Source organism: Argopecten irradians, chromosome 3 (assembly GCF_041381155.1).
Source record: "Argopecten irradians isolate NY chromosome 3, Ai_NY, whole genome shotgun sequence".
Lineage (NCBI taxonomy): Eukaryota > Metazoa > Mollusca > Bivalvia > Pectinida > Pectinidae > Argopecten > Argopecten irradians.
The window spans coordinates 46,484,023-46,499,529 of NC_091136.1; the positions used below are offsets into that span (position 1 = coordinate 46,484,023).

Below are 15,507 nucleotides of genomic sequence, written 5' to 3' on the forward strand. Positions count from 1 at the left end.
TGTTTACAACAATAAGTTAATTGTAAGGAATATTCAAATAGAAATATTTTTTCTAATCCAACAAAATGTCGCTTTTTAAATTCGAGTCAACATAGTCTTATTTCATAAATTTCTTGTTATCAGATATACCCTTCTTGATTGACAGAAAAGTAAAGATATCTGTGATCTTCTCACACGCCGTAACCGTGAGGGATTCTAAAGGTGTTCTCGGAGGAAATTCGCACCTGTTACGTAAGTGATATGGAAACATTTGTGATTGTCGTAGACTCAAACTCTTTAGCTCCCACTGTCTTGAGTTGCACCCCGCACACTGCTCCATTGTGTGTAGGTATACCTGGGCTGTTGTAGGTAAATACCGAGGTGTCTGATTGGAGCTCAGATTATACACCAAACACTAATCATCCAATCAAATTAGGTTTCATATATCACAAATATTGCTCAGGTATTACAAAAAAAACATCATACGGAAATGATTTACGTAATATTAACATTTATTTTCAATGTATTTAAATGAACACAAAATGCATATTACACATTATAACCTTGCACCAAATATTCTGTAAGCAAAGGTGGATTTTTACCTCCCTTCTCCCTCTTTCCATTTATTTCATCTATAACGATGTATTTGTCACATATTTAAATTATTCAGTTTGTGTTCTCTTTCTTGTATTTCTCACATCACATACGATACGTAACACCCATTTACAGCTGATAATGATACCACCCTCACACAAAACTTGTCACTCAAAATAATTTAACAAACTCAGCTATGTATTTTGCGCACTTCCCTTACGTACACTGAATAATCTCCATTCACATGTACTGCAAACTGTTACTATTGCGGTAATCACGTTTTGGAAACTTTGCACTAATTATATTTTCTGTAGTAAAACAATTCTGAATGCGTTAACATACCATAGCGTTATATTGTACAGATTTAATTTTGAGCTAAATTTGACTGCGCGAAAATACATAGTTCACAGTATACTAACTAAATGTGCACGCAGTTCACAGTATACTTACTACACGTGTACGCACTTTACAGTATACTAAGTACACGTGTACGTAGTTCACAGTATACTTACTACATGTGTACGCAGTTTACAGTATACTTTCTACACGTGTACGTAGTTCACAGTATACTTACTACACGTGTACGCAGTTTACAGTATACTTACTACACGTGTACGTAGTTCACAGTATACTTACTACACGTATACGCAGTTTACAGTATACTAAGTACACGTGTACTTAACTCACAGTATACTAACTGCACGTGTACGTAGTTCACAGTATACTTACTACACGTGTACGTAGTTCACAGTATACTTACTACACGTGTACGTGAACACTGCATCCACATATTATGCCACACCCTATCAACATTTAATGCCACACTTCATCAACATCATATCAAACTTCATTAATAATCCATAATCATACTGCATCACATATCACACTTCATCAACGTCTCATGCCACATTTCATCAACTTTTTATGTAAGTTCAACAATTTTCCTCCATGTCAAACTTAATTTCTATAATGTATAGTCGCCATCCCTTGGCAACATAGGAATTTGCTTCTGTCGACCAACCGATAAACACGTCGCTGTCCTACGGTTATTTGTGTATTCATCTCAAAGACAAACAGTGACAATGAAGTGTTGGTTTACGGTACGACATTATATAGAGAAGGTGCTGATTGGAAAGTTATACCTCGACCAACTCAGTGTTAGCCAAATAATCGTGGTAATGTATTCAGAGACACGCATAGTCTATGTTAAATAGGTTTTGTCAACCAGTAACATGACGATAATGTTCATTACAAGAGAAATTATACCAGCATATCCAGGTCAATTTAAAATGTGCAACCTGCATTTATGACTTTACAATTATCGATTTCGAAAACAGAAAAAAAGACGAGAAGAGATTCTTTGAAAACGGAATCTTAACACAAAACAAAAACCAAAAATTCTCAGGAATTATTTTCACCTATTGTTTAGCTAAATCACTAAATTTCATACAAGAATATTGATGTTTTGTTTTGTAAAAATAGACTAAAAGAACCCCTGCATTTGTCTCCCAAATACTTATGATCATTTATAACCCTATCCTACTCAAATTCAACAAGCTGTGAGGTTTAGACACTTTCTTGACATTTGAAATCCACACAGTGATTTGAATTTAACCACGTTTGTGGGAACAACTTGTCCCTTTTATGAACTATCTAGTACTAGAAAAACATTAACTGGCGACGGGCTTTAAACGGGGTGTGATACCAAGATTGATATATTTGTTAATTTCCTTTTTTGGATAAAATAATTAATTCAATCAGCGTCTACATTTTTGAAGAACTTAATTTACATGATTAAAATGCAAATAAATAAACATTTATTTTCATAAAATGTATTTCGTTGTATTGCACCTGTAAATTTACACACACCATGTATATTTAAGAGGTTATTTTCTCACAATATAATGAATTAAGGACAAATTTGTTCGGTTCAATGATCCAAAGTTGATTTTGGTATTTTATCGTTATTACTTATGGATCTTACTTGGTATCATGATTAGGGCAGCTGACCTTATGTTATGTTAACGAGAATGACAATAGAAATCCTGATACATGAGTACCTCGGCCTATTTGATATCAATTCAATTTAACTCACATCCTCATCACGCACACACAACACACCTCAATATTAATTGCATAGGGTCCATCACAAGTATTAATAGACTATCAACGTGTGAACACACACTTCCACTTATTGTGGTAAAACTGCAACTTTAAATTGTTATCATTTTGCATAAATATAAATAACAACCATTAACAATACTGTATCGTATGATATTATTGTCCTTAAATATCAAAATGATATTTCGTAATCAATTCATATTTGAGACCATCACCGAAAAGTACCGATATGGTATGAAACAATACCAGAACAATTGGCGAGTCTACTCCATCAAACTTTGACTTTCCTTAGATGTCGTTTGACTAGTACAGGAGCCATTAAGAACCCCTCGCGACCCTTCCTTCACTGTGTAGGTACTACAGTACGCTAACCGAGGGGTTACGTCATTCTCTTTACATGAGTTTGTGTGGAGGAGAATGTTGTTTCTGTACACATTTGTCTGATTCTCTGTGGTAGCCACGGGTGACACACATTTTTCTATCAGTTTTTTAATGTTATTGCCGGGCACCAAGGCGACAGTCTTTTCTGTGGATCCTGTGCCACCTCTACTGGACTTAGTCCGTTTATTGTTAGATGTGTCAACTCCTAATTGACCACCACGAGGTAGTCTTGACACAACTTTCTGACTGACTGATTTGCACGTGACTAGACTATTAAAACACCTACTGTACCTGTGTTTCATTTGTCCAATATGTTGGGCGTATATATAAGGGTCAAGAGCACTATTGAGAAACACTAAAGCTATTCCACATAATTTCACTTGGTAAAGAATAATGGACTCTCCTGTGATAATTTCGATGAACTGTGAAATAATTAACGGCCCCCAGCAGAGTCCCATTGTAAAGATGACCACCAGACACATTGTCAAAGCCTTGTTGTCCTTGTTCACAAAGGCTTGGCTGGAACACGTACAACAATGGCGGGGTACGGGACTACAACCCTTTTGTGGACTTTCCCGGAGAAATTCCGAAGTTTGGCTGTCATGACTATCTCCTGGAAATTTGGGGGATGAACCACTCTCTGGAATAAACCTTCCCTGTTTGTGAACTGTCCAGCAAATTACAGCGTAGGACAGTGTGATCACTACAAAACTCACTATTGTAACTGGCGCTAAGAAGAATAAGACGAAGTTTTGCTGAAAGCGGTTGGGACTGTTGATAATAGGTTGACACGTTCCCGATTGTTCATTCCAGTCCAGCGTCACGTGGAGGGTTCCGCCTAAGGACACTGACAAACTCACAATCCAGATCATCCCTAAAATTATCCCAGTACGTTTAAGCGTTAACGATCCTCTGGCCCGGCCGATCACACGGGACAAACGATGGAGGGCAATGGCTACCAAGGTTAATAATGACAGCATTCCACTGATTGTACCCATAAACAGGATACTTCCACAAAATGTTACCGGAGTTGGAGGGTCCGAGTACAAAAGGAACATGAAAATTGGAGCCAAGCACGTGCATGTGAGGAAATCTGCCCCTGCCAGGTTCAGCACCAGCACGTCAAAGTTTGTTCGTAATTTTTTCCATTTAAGGGCAGATAGCAAAACAATTCCATTGCCTACGCAGCCCAGTAGTAGGACAAAAATGATAAGAACGGTACAAACTGCAAGTGAGGCTGTGTGTACGTGTCCCTTAAAATAGATCGATTCGGTAGTTTGGCTACAGTTGGATCGTACAGGATCACGGAACTCCCGATACTGAAACATAATGTCCGACATAGTTTCGTTACAATCGGAACATTTTAACAATGTGTGATCAATTGGGTATCCTCAGCATATACTTCAGACGAGCCGTTCGTTACACTAAAATCCGAGATATGCTCACAGTTTAGATTTAATAGACACTACACAACACAGTCGGGAAAGTCGTTCAGCTCAGAGTCACAGTGGTTCACGAACTATCAATTTGTTCCGCCGTCGAATTACTTTATAAGTCCCAACAGTTTGATTTCTGGACGGTGTAATCCGTCTTAAATGGCGGCGTTGTTCACGAGTAATTGACCGTACGATGTTTTTGTCGCGGCAAGAACAATATCCATTTAAATGTTATGAAGGTTGACAGGTAAGCCATGGACGACCCGTCATTATTCCAATTGACAGGCCATGTACTGGGTGTACCCCGTTATCAACAGGGCCTCGCACGCGCAGTACAAACTCGCCTCGATAATACCACAGGGAATTTTAAAGCAGTTTAGATGTCATAAATTTCTTTAAACAAAGTCTTAACTGTACCTCACTATCGTTCCGTGTTTATATGTCCTTGTCGCAGATTCGTAGCAACAGGATATGTTTCAGATCGTTGCCTTCATACTCTCTTGTCTTTTCCTGTGTTGCTTGGCAGTGTATTTACGATGTGCGGAGCTCGATAGTTCAGCGATCACTGAAGAAATACTGAGTTCTGATCGGTCTACATAGGCCCCATTGTCAATAACGGCCGATCGTACACAACCCTGTAATTATCTCTCCAGTCAAAATTATTATCCAGCTAAATTGCTCTCTTGCCCAGTAATGTGTGGGACACTCGTATGCTCGCGATAAATCAAACAGACTGGCAACGCTTATATTGTTGCAGTCCAATACTACACGCTAGCTTTGGGTGATTGGAAATCTCTACAAATACTCACATGAAAGAACATTTAAAAAACCAATTATGTTTATTTTTTGCCTTTTTCGCTAGTTTCAATCGGAGTAAAATGACTGCATATGACCTATAGGTAATCATTCATCCATTAGAAAAGTGTTCGCTTTCTTGACAAAGCCGGCAGAATACAAGTATAAAGTGTGTATATACCGGGTGGATAGACTAGGGTGATGGCTGCGGCTGACAAGCTATCATTACCGGTGATATTTGATAGTGGTACGGACGAGCGCTGACGGGGTACGCTAGCCCTACTGGTGATTTTTACTGTTCCTTTGTCCTTCTGTCACGGCTTTGTGGTAACCCTGAGTCCGTCATTTCTCGGCTTTTCGTGCCTTGCGATGGCCCCCATCATATAGAGACAGTCTGTGTGATCTCCAGTGTATTAACTTCCCCTCTTCTTTATAGCACTAAACACTGTTTTTTCGCTTGAGATAGTCCTTTAACACACCTGTAATAGAGAAAAGAAAGCCAGGTAGAAAATTGTCAATAGTGAATTTGATCTCTTCACAAAGGCATATAAAGACGGGCTCTCAAAATATTTGTTCTTTTCTAGCTTCTTATAGCGTCTTGACAGCGCCGTGTTGAATGCTTTTGACAAAGATTTCAGTTCAAGTGTTGATCTTAAAGCGACAAGGTGTTTTTGTTCAGACAATATTTAACGTAGTCTGATCACAAAGCCGGGTTGGATGTCTGCTATGTACAACAGTGTATATCTATAAGAGACGGTGAGAGTGACGGGCGGGGATTATAACTTGCAGTGCAATGTGTTATATTGAGGAACAAATCGGCTATCGGGGTAGGACATCCCATTAGCAATGGCGACACAGGGATTTATAGTCGCCCCATCTCAGTGCTTAGGCTTAATCTTAAGGAGAATAAAGTCAGTGTATTGGGACAGAGATCACACACATGCCGCTCCCTCTGGCTATTTCCCTAAACATGTACTCGCCAGATAGACCTGTAATACGGTGGGATAATCTTACTCGGGTACAAAGCCGTATGTATATTTACTAGTCTGACGTCCAGGTTCTACATATCAATTATAATTGGAATTTCTGACCTTCGGCTATGATAAAGATACCTTAATCCACCATGGTCAAAATTCCTTCCCCAGGAAGACAATGCTTCAAACATTTCGTAAAATGGCAACTCATACCCAATACAATGTCAAATAAATCAAAACTAGCATCAGATGTATAGAGAGAGAAGATGTATTACATTTCATACATTTAAAGTCTGAATGGCACATACACCACTGTTAAACCATAACATTACATTTACATCAACATTATGTATAAGGAATCCACTAATATTTGTAAAAAAAATGCCAAAATGATATGGAGAACAGAACTACATAAGATGAGCATCTTTAACACATTTGAAAGTAATTATTAGTGCTTCAAGTTTAAATATGAGGAAAGTCTTAAAATGTTGTCAAATCTAATCTTGAATTATGAATGCTTTACTGACTTTTCATTTATATATTTCTATTTTATCTAAAAGTTTGTGATCTACTCAGAAACATTACCGATTCAAGCGAATTCTGAAAGGGGGAGACTGAAACGTGATTCAGTCTCATTTCGTACTAATACAGCAGTACACACACACCTTGTGTGATTGTTTTAGACGTTTTTGTTAACATGATCAGGGTTCGGAAGACGTTAGAAAATGTTATTCTGTGGAGGGCTACGTCTAATTCCCAACACTTCTGTTTTCATTCTACCAGGTTTTTTTTTATACCCATTAATCCACCGGCTGTATCCATCAAATCCATTTTACTGCCTTGCGCAATTTCCCCTGTCGGTACATTGCAAGCCCTGATAAGCATGGGTCGTTCCGGGGTGATTTTATAGATACCGGGATTTGATAAAGTCATTTAGCTATCAGAGAGCGTTCAGCATGCGATGCTGATATAGACCCTGCATGTCAATCATTTGATCAACGGTGTGGACCTAGGATTTAGCGATAAAAAACCGGTGACGGCTAAAAGAGATGGGCGTACTTCTTTTTTCCCAAGCTGCATAAAATGCAGCAACAAAAACGAGTTTCACAGATATGGTATAAGATCATGTATAGGTTGTATATATTCTTATGTCAAACCAGACCCACTCGATTGTCTGAGAAAGGTGTTGCTGATTCATGTAATAAACTTTCAGTGGCAAACATATCTTTATGAGTCTCGATTAAAATAATTAGTAATACACATGCTACCAGTATTATCAAAAGCTTCAAAACAATGACGTCATAGCGGTATTATAGACTGTCGCATCTATGATAAAAGCAATATAAAAATAATGTGATACATTATCGATGCTATTTTTTATAGTTAATCAGCATTCTTTTCATGTTTTTTTTTCAAAAACTGTTTCGACACCAGCCACATAAATGACATTAAACAATCCAGCAATATAGCTTTATCGTGACAATATGTAATTGGAAGGTAGTGATTGTTCCTGTGACAGGCTATACGACTCCTCGATAAAGATAATACTTGGCCCTAACATTGCAGTAATGCATTCTAGTCATTGTGGTGGATTTAGGCTGGATTGCTTTATTAGTTTCATCGTCGGAGACTCATGGCTGATTGCACTACGCTACTCTACACTTATCATTCTCCAAAGAGGTGTGGTAAGTGTAGCGTAGTATATGACTTCAAATAACGTCTTCTGTTCATATCTAATGGTTATGATGAATTGTACTTTTGTACTTGTGTCAGAATTGTTTATACCTTGGACATCGCACTGTAAGTTAGGACTGAGGCAAAAAGAAAATGTCTGTATAGGGATACATTGGCAAAAAATAGAGTCGGTAGGTCGGGGATCTTTTTTTAGTGTCACTCTAAAGTAATGGCCAGAACCGGAGTCTGTGATCAAAATCCCGACTTTTAATTTTTTTTTCGTAGAAAAGTGGAAAAAAATTAGGGTCGGGGTAAAAATAAATTGGGTCAGTCGGGTAACCCTAAACAGACATTTTTTTGGCCTGAGGAAAGATCGATATACAAACCTGGAGACAAAACTGTGGTACCGTCAATGATGCTTAAGTTGAAAAAAGTACATCTCTTTGAAAATACCAAATCGAAAATTATTGAAACGTCCTTGATGATTATAATGTATCTATATATAACTACATCGTGCAAACTGGATATATTATGTTTTTTTTCCATTACAATTTTATTAAGCTTGAAAACTACTCAATAGAATATTGTATTAGAAATTATCATGCGACTTGCGTATTCATCTATTGTATCTAGATTTATGCAATACTTGGTATAAAAATGAACAACGTTTTAAGAATATTGTTTAGTGTTTTGCTGTTAATTTCTTTCATTTTGTAAAGCCATTTTTGATCTCACAAGGTTTGAACCCTTTTCTGAAATTATAATTCTTTGAAAGACAATTTCAATATAATAATACCTATTGCAGTTTATCTAATATATTATTCTTTATTATTCCGTTGTTGCCTTTAAACGTTGATAAGATTCAAGCTTGAATTGATCAGGACAAATTATAATAGGTATAAGTAAGAGAATCGCTATACACGACATCCCCCCCAATCCATGATTACACGACTTTAATGTTATAATGCAGAAAGTGGAATTGTGATCAACGAAATACTCCCACTTAAACATGGTCTTCGAGTTGTATAAAACGCGAGTTTGAGCTATTTAGTTTCACTTGTATATCCACGAATCATTGAATATGGTAGGATAACCCGTAACCATATCTCTTATTTTACCCTAATTGGACTTCACAAGTATAATCTACCGCCCAAAATGCCGAACTGAATTTCTTGATTTCTTAGAGAGGCAAATATGAAGTAAACATTTTGTAATTTTACGGTAGTGCGTCATATTATTTTTGGGATTGATCAGAAAATAAATGATAAACTCTAGGAGAAAAATACAAGATAGTATCAAACGATTTGCTCGAAAGTGGTGTCTTAAAGTCAGTGTTCAAATTGTGACAAACTGTGTGTGATTGATCGAAAAGAATCTGCACCTGCAATGGGGAGCAGGCGGGCTATGTTAATTGATGGTTCAGAACTGATAAGTGAGGGGCGCCAACCCAACAGTTGTTGCGCTGAGAAAGCTAGAGAATGCATTCACAAAACATTCCAAGTCTTGTAATAAATGACTCACTTGTAGACGATTTTTTATCATGTTAGGTTTCATGCGCATAGTTTTCGATATTTAAAGTTCCAATGTTGTTGCTCTTCAAAACATTTATGTGCAATCCATATGATGTTGTGAAGCACGATTGGCTAGGCGAATTTATAAGTAAAGAACGACATTACAACATACGTTATACGGAATTATAACTGTATGATAGCATCTAAAACATTGACATCCATATTCTCCCGTCGAGTGTACAGGTTTTGAATTTCGAGACATACTGACATGTTTTTCAACAACCGGAAGGAGATCGAATCAACATCCCTTTATCGAGAAGATGCACATATTTGATCGTGCGCATTGAAGGCGTGTACAGAACGTTTCACGTGTCCTGATGTAAAATATGATAGAGAAAGTCGGGTATTAGATTTCCCGATTATTTAGCCAGTTTCTGATCTAAAGTAAATTTAAGAATTGGAGAGCAAGCTTAAATATTGCGGTACGATTTATGTGTAGGAGATACTACATCAATACCGGTACAAGATATGAGAGATAAAACATTGAGATGTACGCAGATATAACTTGATAGTCATATTTATGGCACATATTATAAAATATAAAATTAATGTCAGACAGCAAATTGAATAAATTGAATATTTTACTCTCCACTCGTCATGCAATTAATAAATTGGTTATTAAATGTATATGCAGTCGACCTTAATGAGATGTTTTATGCTTTAATATAAAACGAAAATACAATTAAAAGTAGAGTTCATTTTATTTGATTAATCATCAATTATACCACACTGTAGTGTCTGTATACTAGATGAATTTTTTCACAGGCATAATGTTGGATAGGTGAAATATTATTAGCCAGAGATTTTATAACTTGTAGTCAGTTGTTATGAACACGTTTTATAAATGATGCAAAGAATATGATGTGGCGGACAATCTAGTGAGAAGTATTGTTGACCTTTCAGTTGAACGAGTACTACAAAAATAGTAAAGACAGACATGTATGTATCCAAAAGGTGATAGCATACAATCCTTAGAGAATAAATGCAAATGCGTTTTAATGCGTATTATGAAGTATTGTTTTCTACCTTTAACACATTATTTTTAAAAGTAAATTATCCTGTCATTGTAAAATTGCTGGGTGAATTTGCGACCCGAATTTTGGTCCTGTTCTTACTGTAAATTGTATTGAATATCTTTCCATTATGCACAATGAAAAAAAAATCAGCAAAATGCAGTAAGAATAAGACCACAATTCAGGTCGCCGATTCACTTTGAGACTTTTTTTTACATTGAAAAAATATTTGTCTAAAGTAGAAAAAATATACTTCATAATGATAATACAAAGTGTTTGTCGGTTTATTCTGTTTTGTTTATGTACGTAAATCTATGATTAACTTTCCCTGATGGAAAAACTAAGTACCACAAGTATTCATGATACACAAAAATCATTAAACCGAATTTTAGTGGTAATAAATATTTTAGAGACTATTGGCGAGTCTACTGTATAACAGACGCCTGGAAAATCGTCTCCTCAAAATTATTAGAATCACATAACGTCATTTTTTTATGGAGCATGTGTCTGGGTGGCTAAATCGTATACTTAGTCAATGATCAATATATCTAACAATGAAATACATTCTAAGATATATTTCGAATAAAACTATTTAAATATGTGAAATAGTGACGCACAGTTTACAAACGGCCAAAGCATTCCGAGATGGTTAGTGTCCTTGCTGAATATGTGCTATTAAAACTAATAAAGAAAATCCCGCAGACACGAGTAATAGTCTGAACAGGAGACACTCGGCCTGCATTCACAACTTTTATGGACTGAGACAGTATGTATGATGGATAATATTGATATCAATATCGCTGTCGACGACATTGATATTAAATCAACTTTAAGCTATATTGATTTCTATGTAAGATCGACAGTATTTCGTGCAAAGGAAAAGGGTGTCCTTAAATCATAAATCATTTTGTAAAAGAAATATGCTCAATCGCTACAAATACATAACATCGGACAACTATATCAACTCAGAAAGCTGCTACCCTGGGCAATGTAGAAATGTGAACCCGGGTGACACGGAGATAGAGAAAAGCTTCACTACTAATCATGAGGAAAGAGAACACTTAAAAACCGGTTCGTGTTCACTTAAAACCAAAATACCACGGACAGGACCTGTAGCCGGGTGTACGCCGACCCCAACTGAAGGGTTGCCCCGACTACCGTCAAATAGAGACAGGTACCTGGACAAGTCAATTCGCTTGTCGTTATCTCCCGTTGTTTTATAAACATACGGACAAACTAACACATCAACTTCCCTTCTTCACACATAAAACCGGACCATTATGAAATCTGTACGTTTTGAAGAGAGATAAAAAGAGATATAGGCCGTGGAGGACAGCCTACTGCAACATGCCGAGGGATATTATCCATGACGAGATTTGAAGGTTATTTCCTCGGAGATGTCTGATCCACCGTACGCACGGCGAAATCTGACACTTCCGGTCTTGTAAAATGACCTATTTTTATACAACTGCAAAGAAACTCTAATTTAAACAACATGATGTCGGCTTTGAACGTCACTATATGATGTATATGCTTCAAACTAAACGTTAGATGGACATGCTAATGCTCAGCCTAAATGCATGTAGTGTACCATTAAAGTTTGTTTTATCACATTCATACACCTCATTCATATAGTTACCAGGGGAACCAGCTATGTGAATAGAACATTTTGGAGCAAACTACATATTCAAGTTTACCGTATCTTACACGAATGCTACCTTTTATAGGTTTTACGAAGTTAAATGACTCAATTTGACAACGCCATAAACCAAACTATGTTACTCTTTGATCTAGCTTTATGTTCAAGTCGTCTATCTTTCATAAGCTTCCATTCAAGATACAATCTCTTGATGTATATTCATTGTAGACTAGGTAGTATACACACACATTCGTAAAGATACCATACATTTCACACCCAGGACAATGTTGATAAGGTCTGAAACATACATAAAACTAATTTCAACAATAATTTTTAAAAGGTAGCCATCTTTAAAAACTGATCAAAATATTTCAAAAGGAAACATTCCTCAAACAATTTTGTATAACATTTATTGTGACGTCGTTCTAAACGACGTCATGACGTAATGACGCAATGTGCATTTTTGTACGTACTTTCGTTATTTGTAGTTATGATTTTAAAATGTTGAATATCTTAACGATGGAACATATCAATTAAAATCTAGGAATGTGTACTGATTATTTTTTGTTTATTTCCATGGACTCATACAGGTTGGCTTTAACATAACAGAAAACGGAAATATAAGCATTAGATTGCCTTCTTGGCAATAATGCGCGTAATTTGTCTGCAATCATGGGAGATTTATAGGACCATGAATCCAGCATGAAGGCAATTTGATAGATTAATAAAATCAATTAAAATAATTATTCTAAAACATTGAAAACATTTGCATGCATCAAGTTGATATTAATAGAGGAAATACTAATGTCTGACTAAGTATTAATGTAAATAACTAGTAACTATTAGTACATAACTAGTACAATTTATGAAGTTAAAATTGATAAAAGGAAAATGTTTTACTCAATAACATACTATATTCTGGTTTGAATTAAATATCAAGCATTGAAACTATTGATGAATATATGATTTAATTTAATGAATCATTTAACTAAACCACGCCAAAATAACCGACATTACAGTATAAACTAAAGCAGAACAATATCAGTAATAAACTTATATTTCTTTTGATTAGAATCCCTGGTCATTTTGATGCCGAGTATACATTATATTTTTGTCTGCAACATTTTATGTCATAACTGTACAATTAAAATTGGCGAAGCATTGAAAAATAATATAAATTAGAAAGATGAAAGTGAATTTCAAATGTAATTAATATTGTAACGAAAACAATATTATCAAGCCGATAATTTACTTATAACCAGCGATACATATCTCATTCTACATATGGAGGTAAGGACTAAAATGTCGCAAAGACAGAGAAAGGCATTCTGTTTACTGTATGTAATACGACACGTTACATTTCATAATGATCTTAACATAGATATATTCAATAAAACCATTTGTGAATCTATGATAGTCGTCTTTTTTGCTTTAATTGATTTCTATTGTTTCATTAGAAACAGCAGCAGACAGGTAGATTTGAGAGAATACAAAAGTATCATAGTGAAACAATTGTATTCCTTAACGAAATCTATTAAAATAAAAACACATGTTATTTAAGGAGTTTAAATCACTTTTAAATTGTTGATCTTTCGTGTGGTACTGGCCATAAATCGCGTTAGGAGTACTTTATGATGTAGAAGTAAATTTATGGTATTCTTGTGCACATCGTTTTATGAACGCACATATATATTATCAGGACAAAGCATACTATATCAATGAAGGAGTTTAACTGCAGAGGTTCACAGAGGACTGTGATAGGGATAAATGGAACAGGTTTGGTACCTAGACAGATATATGAAATGTCCCGATAAAGTTTGAACCCTCAGAATCAGCGAATGTTTTACAAACATGATGACTGGTGCATTCTTCATAATGGCTATAATTTTAAACATCTTGTGACTTTGGCGATATAAAGAGGTTCGTGTCTGGCTCCAGACGTCAGCTCTCTTCAGTAGTGTAAACAGCACAGAGCATGTGGGAAATAAGTAAAAAAAACTATCATGAAAATGCCTGGTTAAATACTTGTAAAGTCAAGCGATATGGCTATACCTATCTGATATAGGTAAACCACTATTATATGTCTACCTAATGTAGGAGGTGGGTCCCAACATGGTATCGACATTAGCAGGACATAGAGGGAAACAAGTCCTTGTGAGGGGTAATAATATACTTATAAATCGATTAAAATATATCACAAAAATATTCAGATTCATACAGAAACGATACAACACAAAATAATTTAGATTCCTACGATCTGGACATGAACCAAGAACACCTTTATGAACAGTGTTCTGTAATCTTCGAGTCATTAAAGCTATCAATGCCGAAATAGAACGATAGATAAATGTTAAAATGGTCTTACCACTGGAAGCAGACATGTAGAGGTTCCCCAAACGGCAGGATGTTTAGGCTCACTAATAGGTAGTAACAAAGAGACTCCCAGGTAGTACGTACAGTCCCAGGGTCGGTGTTTACAACAGCCAGCACGAGTATACTGTGATAACAGGCTGCCTAGCGCACAGCTATAAACTGGCGAACCGCTGGGCAAACACAGGGCTGTAATCCACTGGGATAAACCTTACTAAAATTTACGACATCACATCGACAAGAGATATTTAAATTAAAAAATCTGTAGACTCCTGTCCGAAAACGAAGGATCAACAGGAACTTAGTTAGCCATTAAACGATTGAAGGGAGCGATCCCAAATCCTCTCTCAGTGAGAGTATATCCTAGTCGGATTTACCGGCCTGTGACACACACAGACAACTATTGTCATAGGACTAAGCATGTCACCCCGACTTTGGGGAAATCTAAGCGACCAAGTTAGGAGAAATTAGCAATTGTTAATGCTTTTAAAAGATTTACATTAAAGTGTTTGTTATATTTGTGTAGGCACGCTATAGTACGATCTGTTAAAGTTTACGCCACATGCCTGAAAGTTATATTAGACTAGCTGATAAATTATGGTTGGAGCTGAACACATAAAATCAGAGAAAGTGTCGGATATCATCAAATAGAATCTTAATCGCCCAACACATAGATACAGAATTACAGTCTCCCGTGTTGATACAGCACGCTTATTACAGAACGTTCAAACAAGTATCTAGATTTACCCAATCAAGACTACAAAACTCTTACGTTTAGAGTTGCATGATATTAATTTATGTAGAGCCACTAAACGTCTGGATAACGTCGTTCACATTTGGTAACTCTTAAACAAGCCAAGACAATCAAGTAATAAGCAAAATCTTATCCTAAGTATGAAATGAGTACATTTGTATGTGTTGATTATATAAATTATTTAATGTAGTTTCGAGGAGATTGTT

General features: G+C 36.1%; 1 protein-coding gene across 1 annotated transcript; it reads right to left on the reverse strand.

Moving 5' to 3' along the window:
* Window positions 1–470: 470 nt before the first annotated feature.
* On the reverse strand, window positions 471–14,923 carry LOC138318812 (probable G-protein coupled receptor 75). Its single transcript, XM_069261528.1, has 2 exons — window positions 14,543–14,923; window positions 471–5,785 (listed from the first exon to the last, which is right to left on the reverse strand). The coding sequence occupies exon 2, from the start codon at window positions 4,413–4,415 to the stop codon at window positions 2,958–2,960; it is 1,458 nt and encodes a 485-aa protein (XP_069117629.1). The 5' UTR covers window positions 4,416–5,785; window positions 14,543–14,923; the 3' UTR covers window positions 471–2,957.
* Between the last annotated feature and the right edge of the window lie 584 nt (window positions 14,924–15,507).

Coding starts and splice junctions, on each gene's coding strand:
- LOC138318812 (XM_069261528.1), bottom strand. CDS start 4,415: ATGTCGGACATTATGTTTCAGTATCGGGAGTTCCGTGATCCTGTACGA.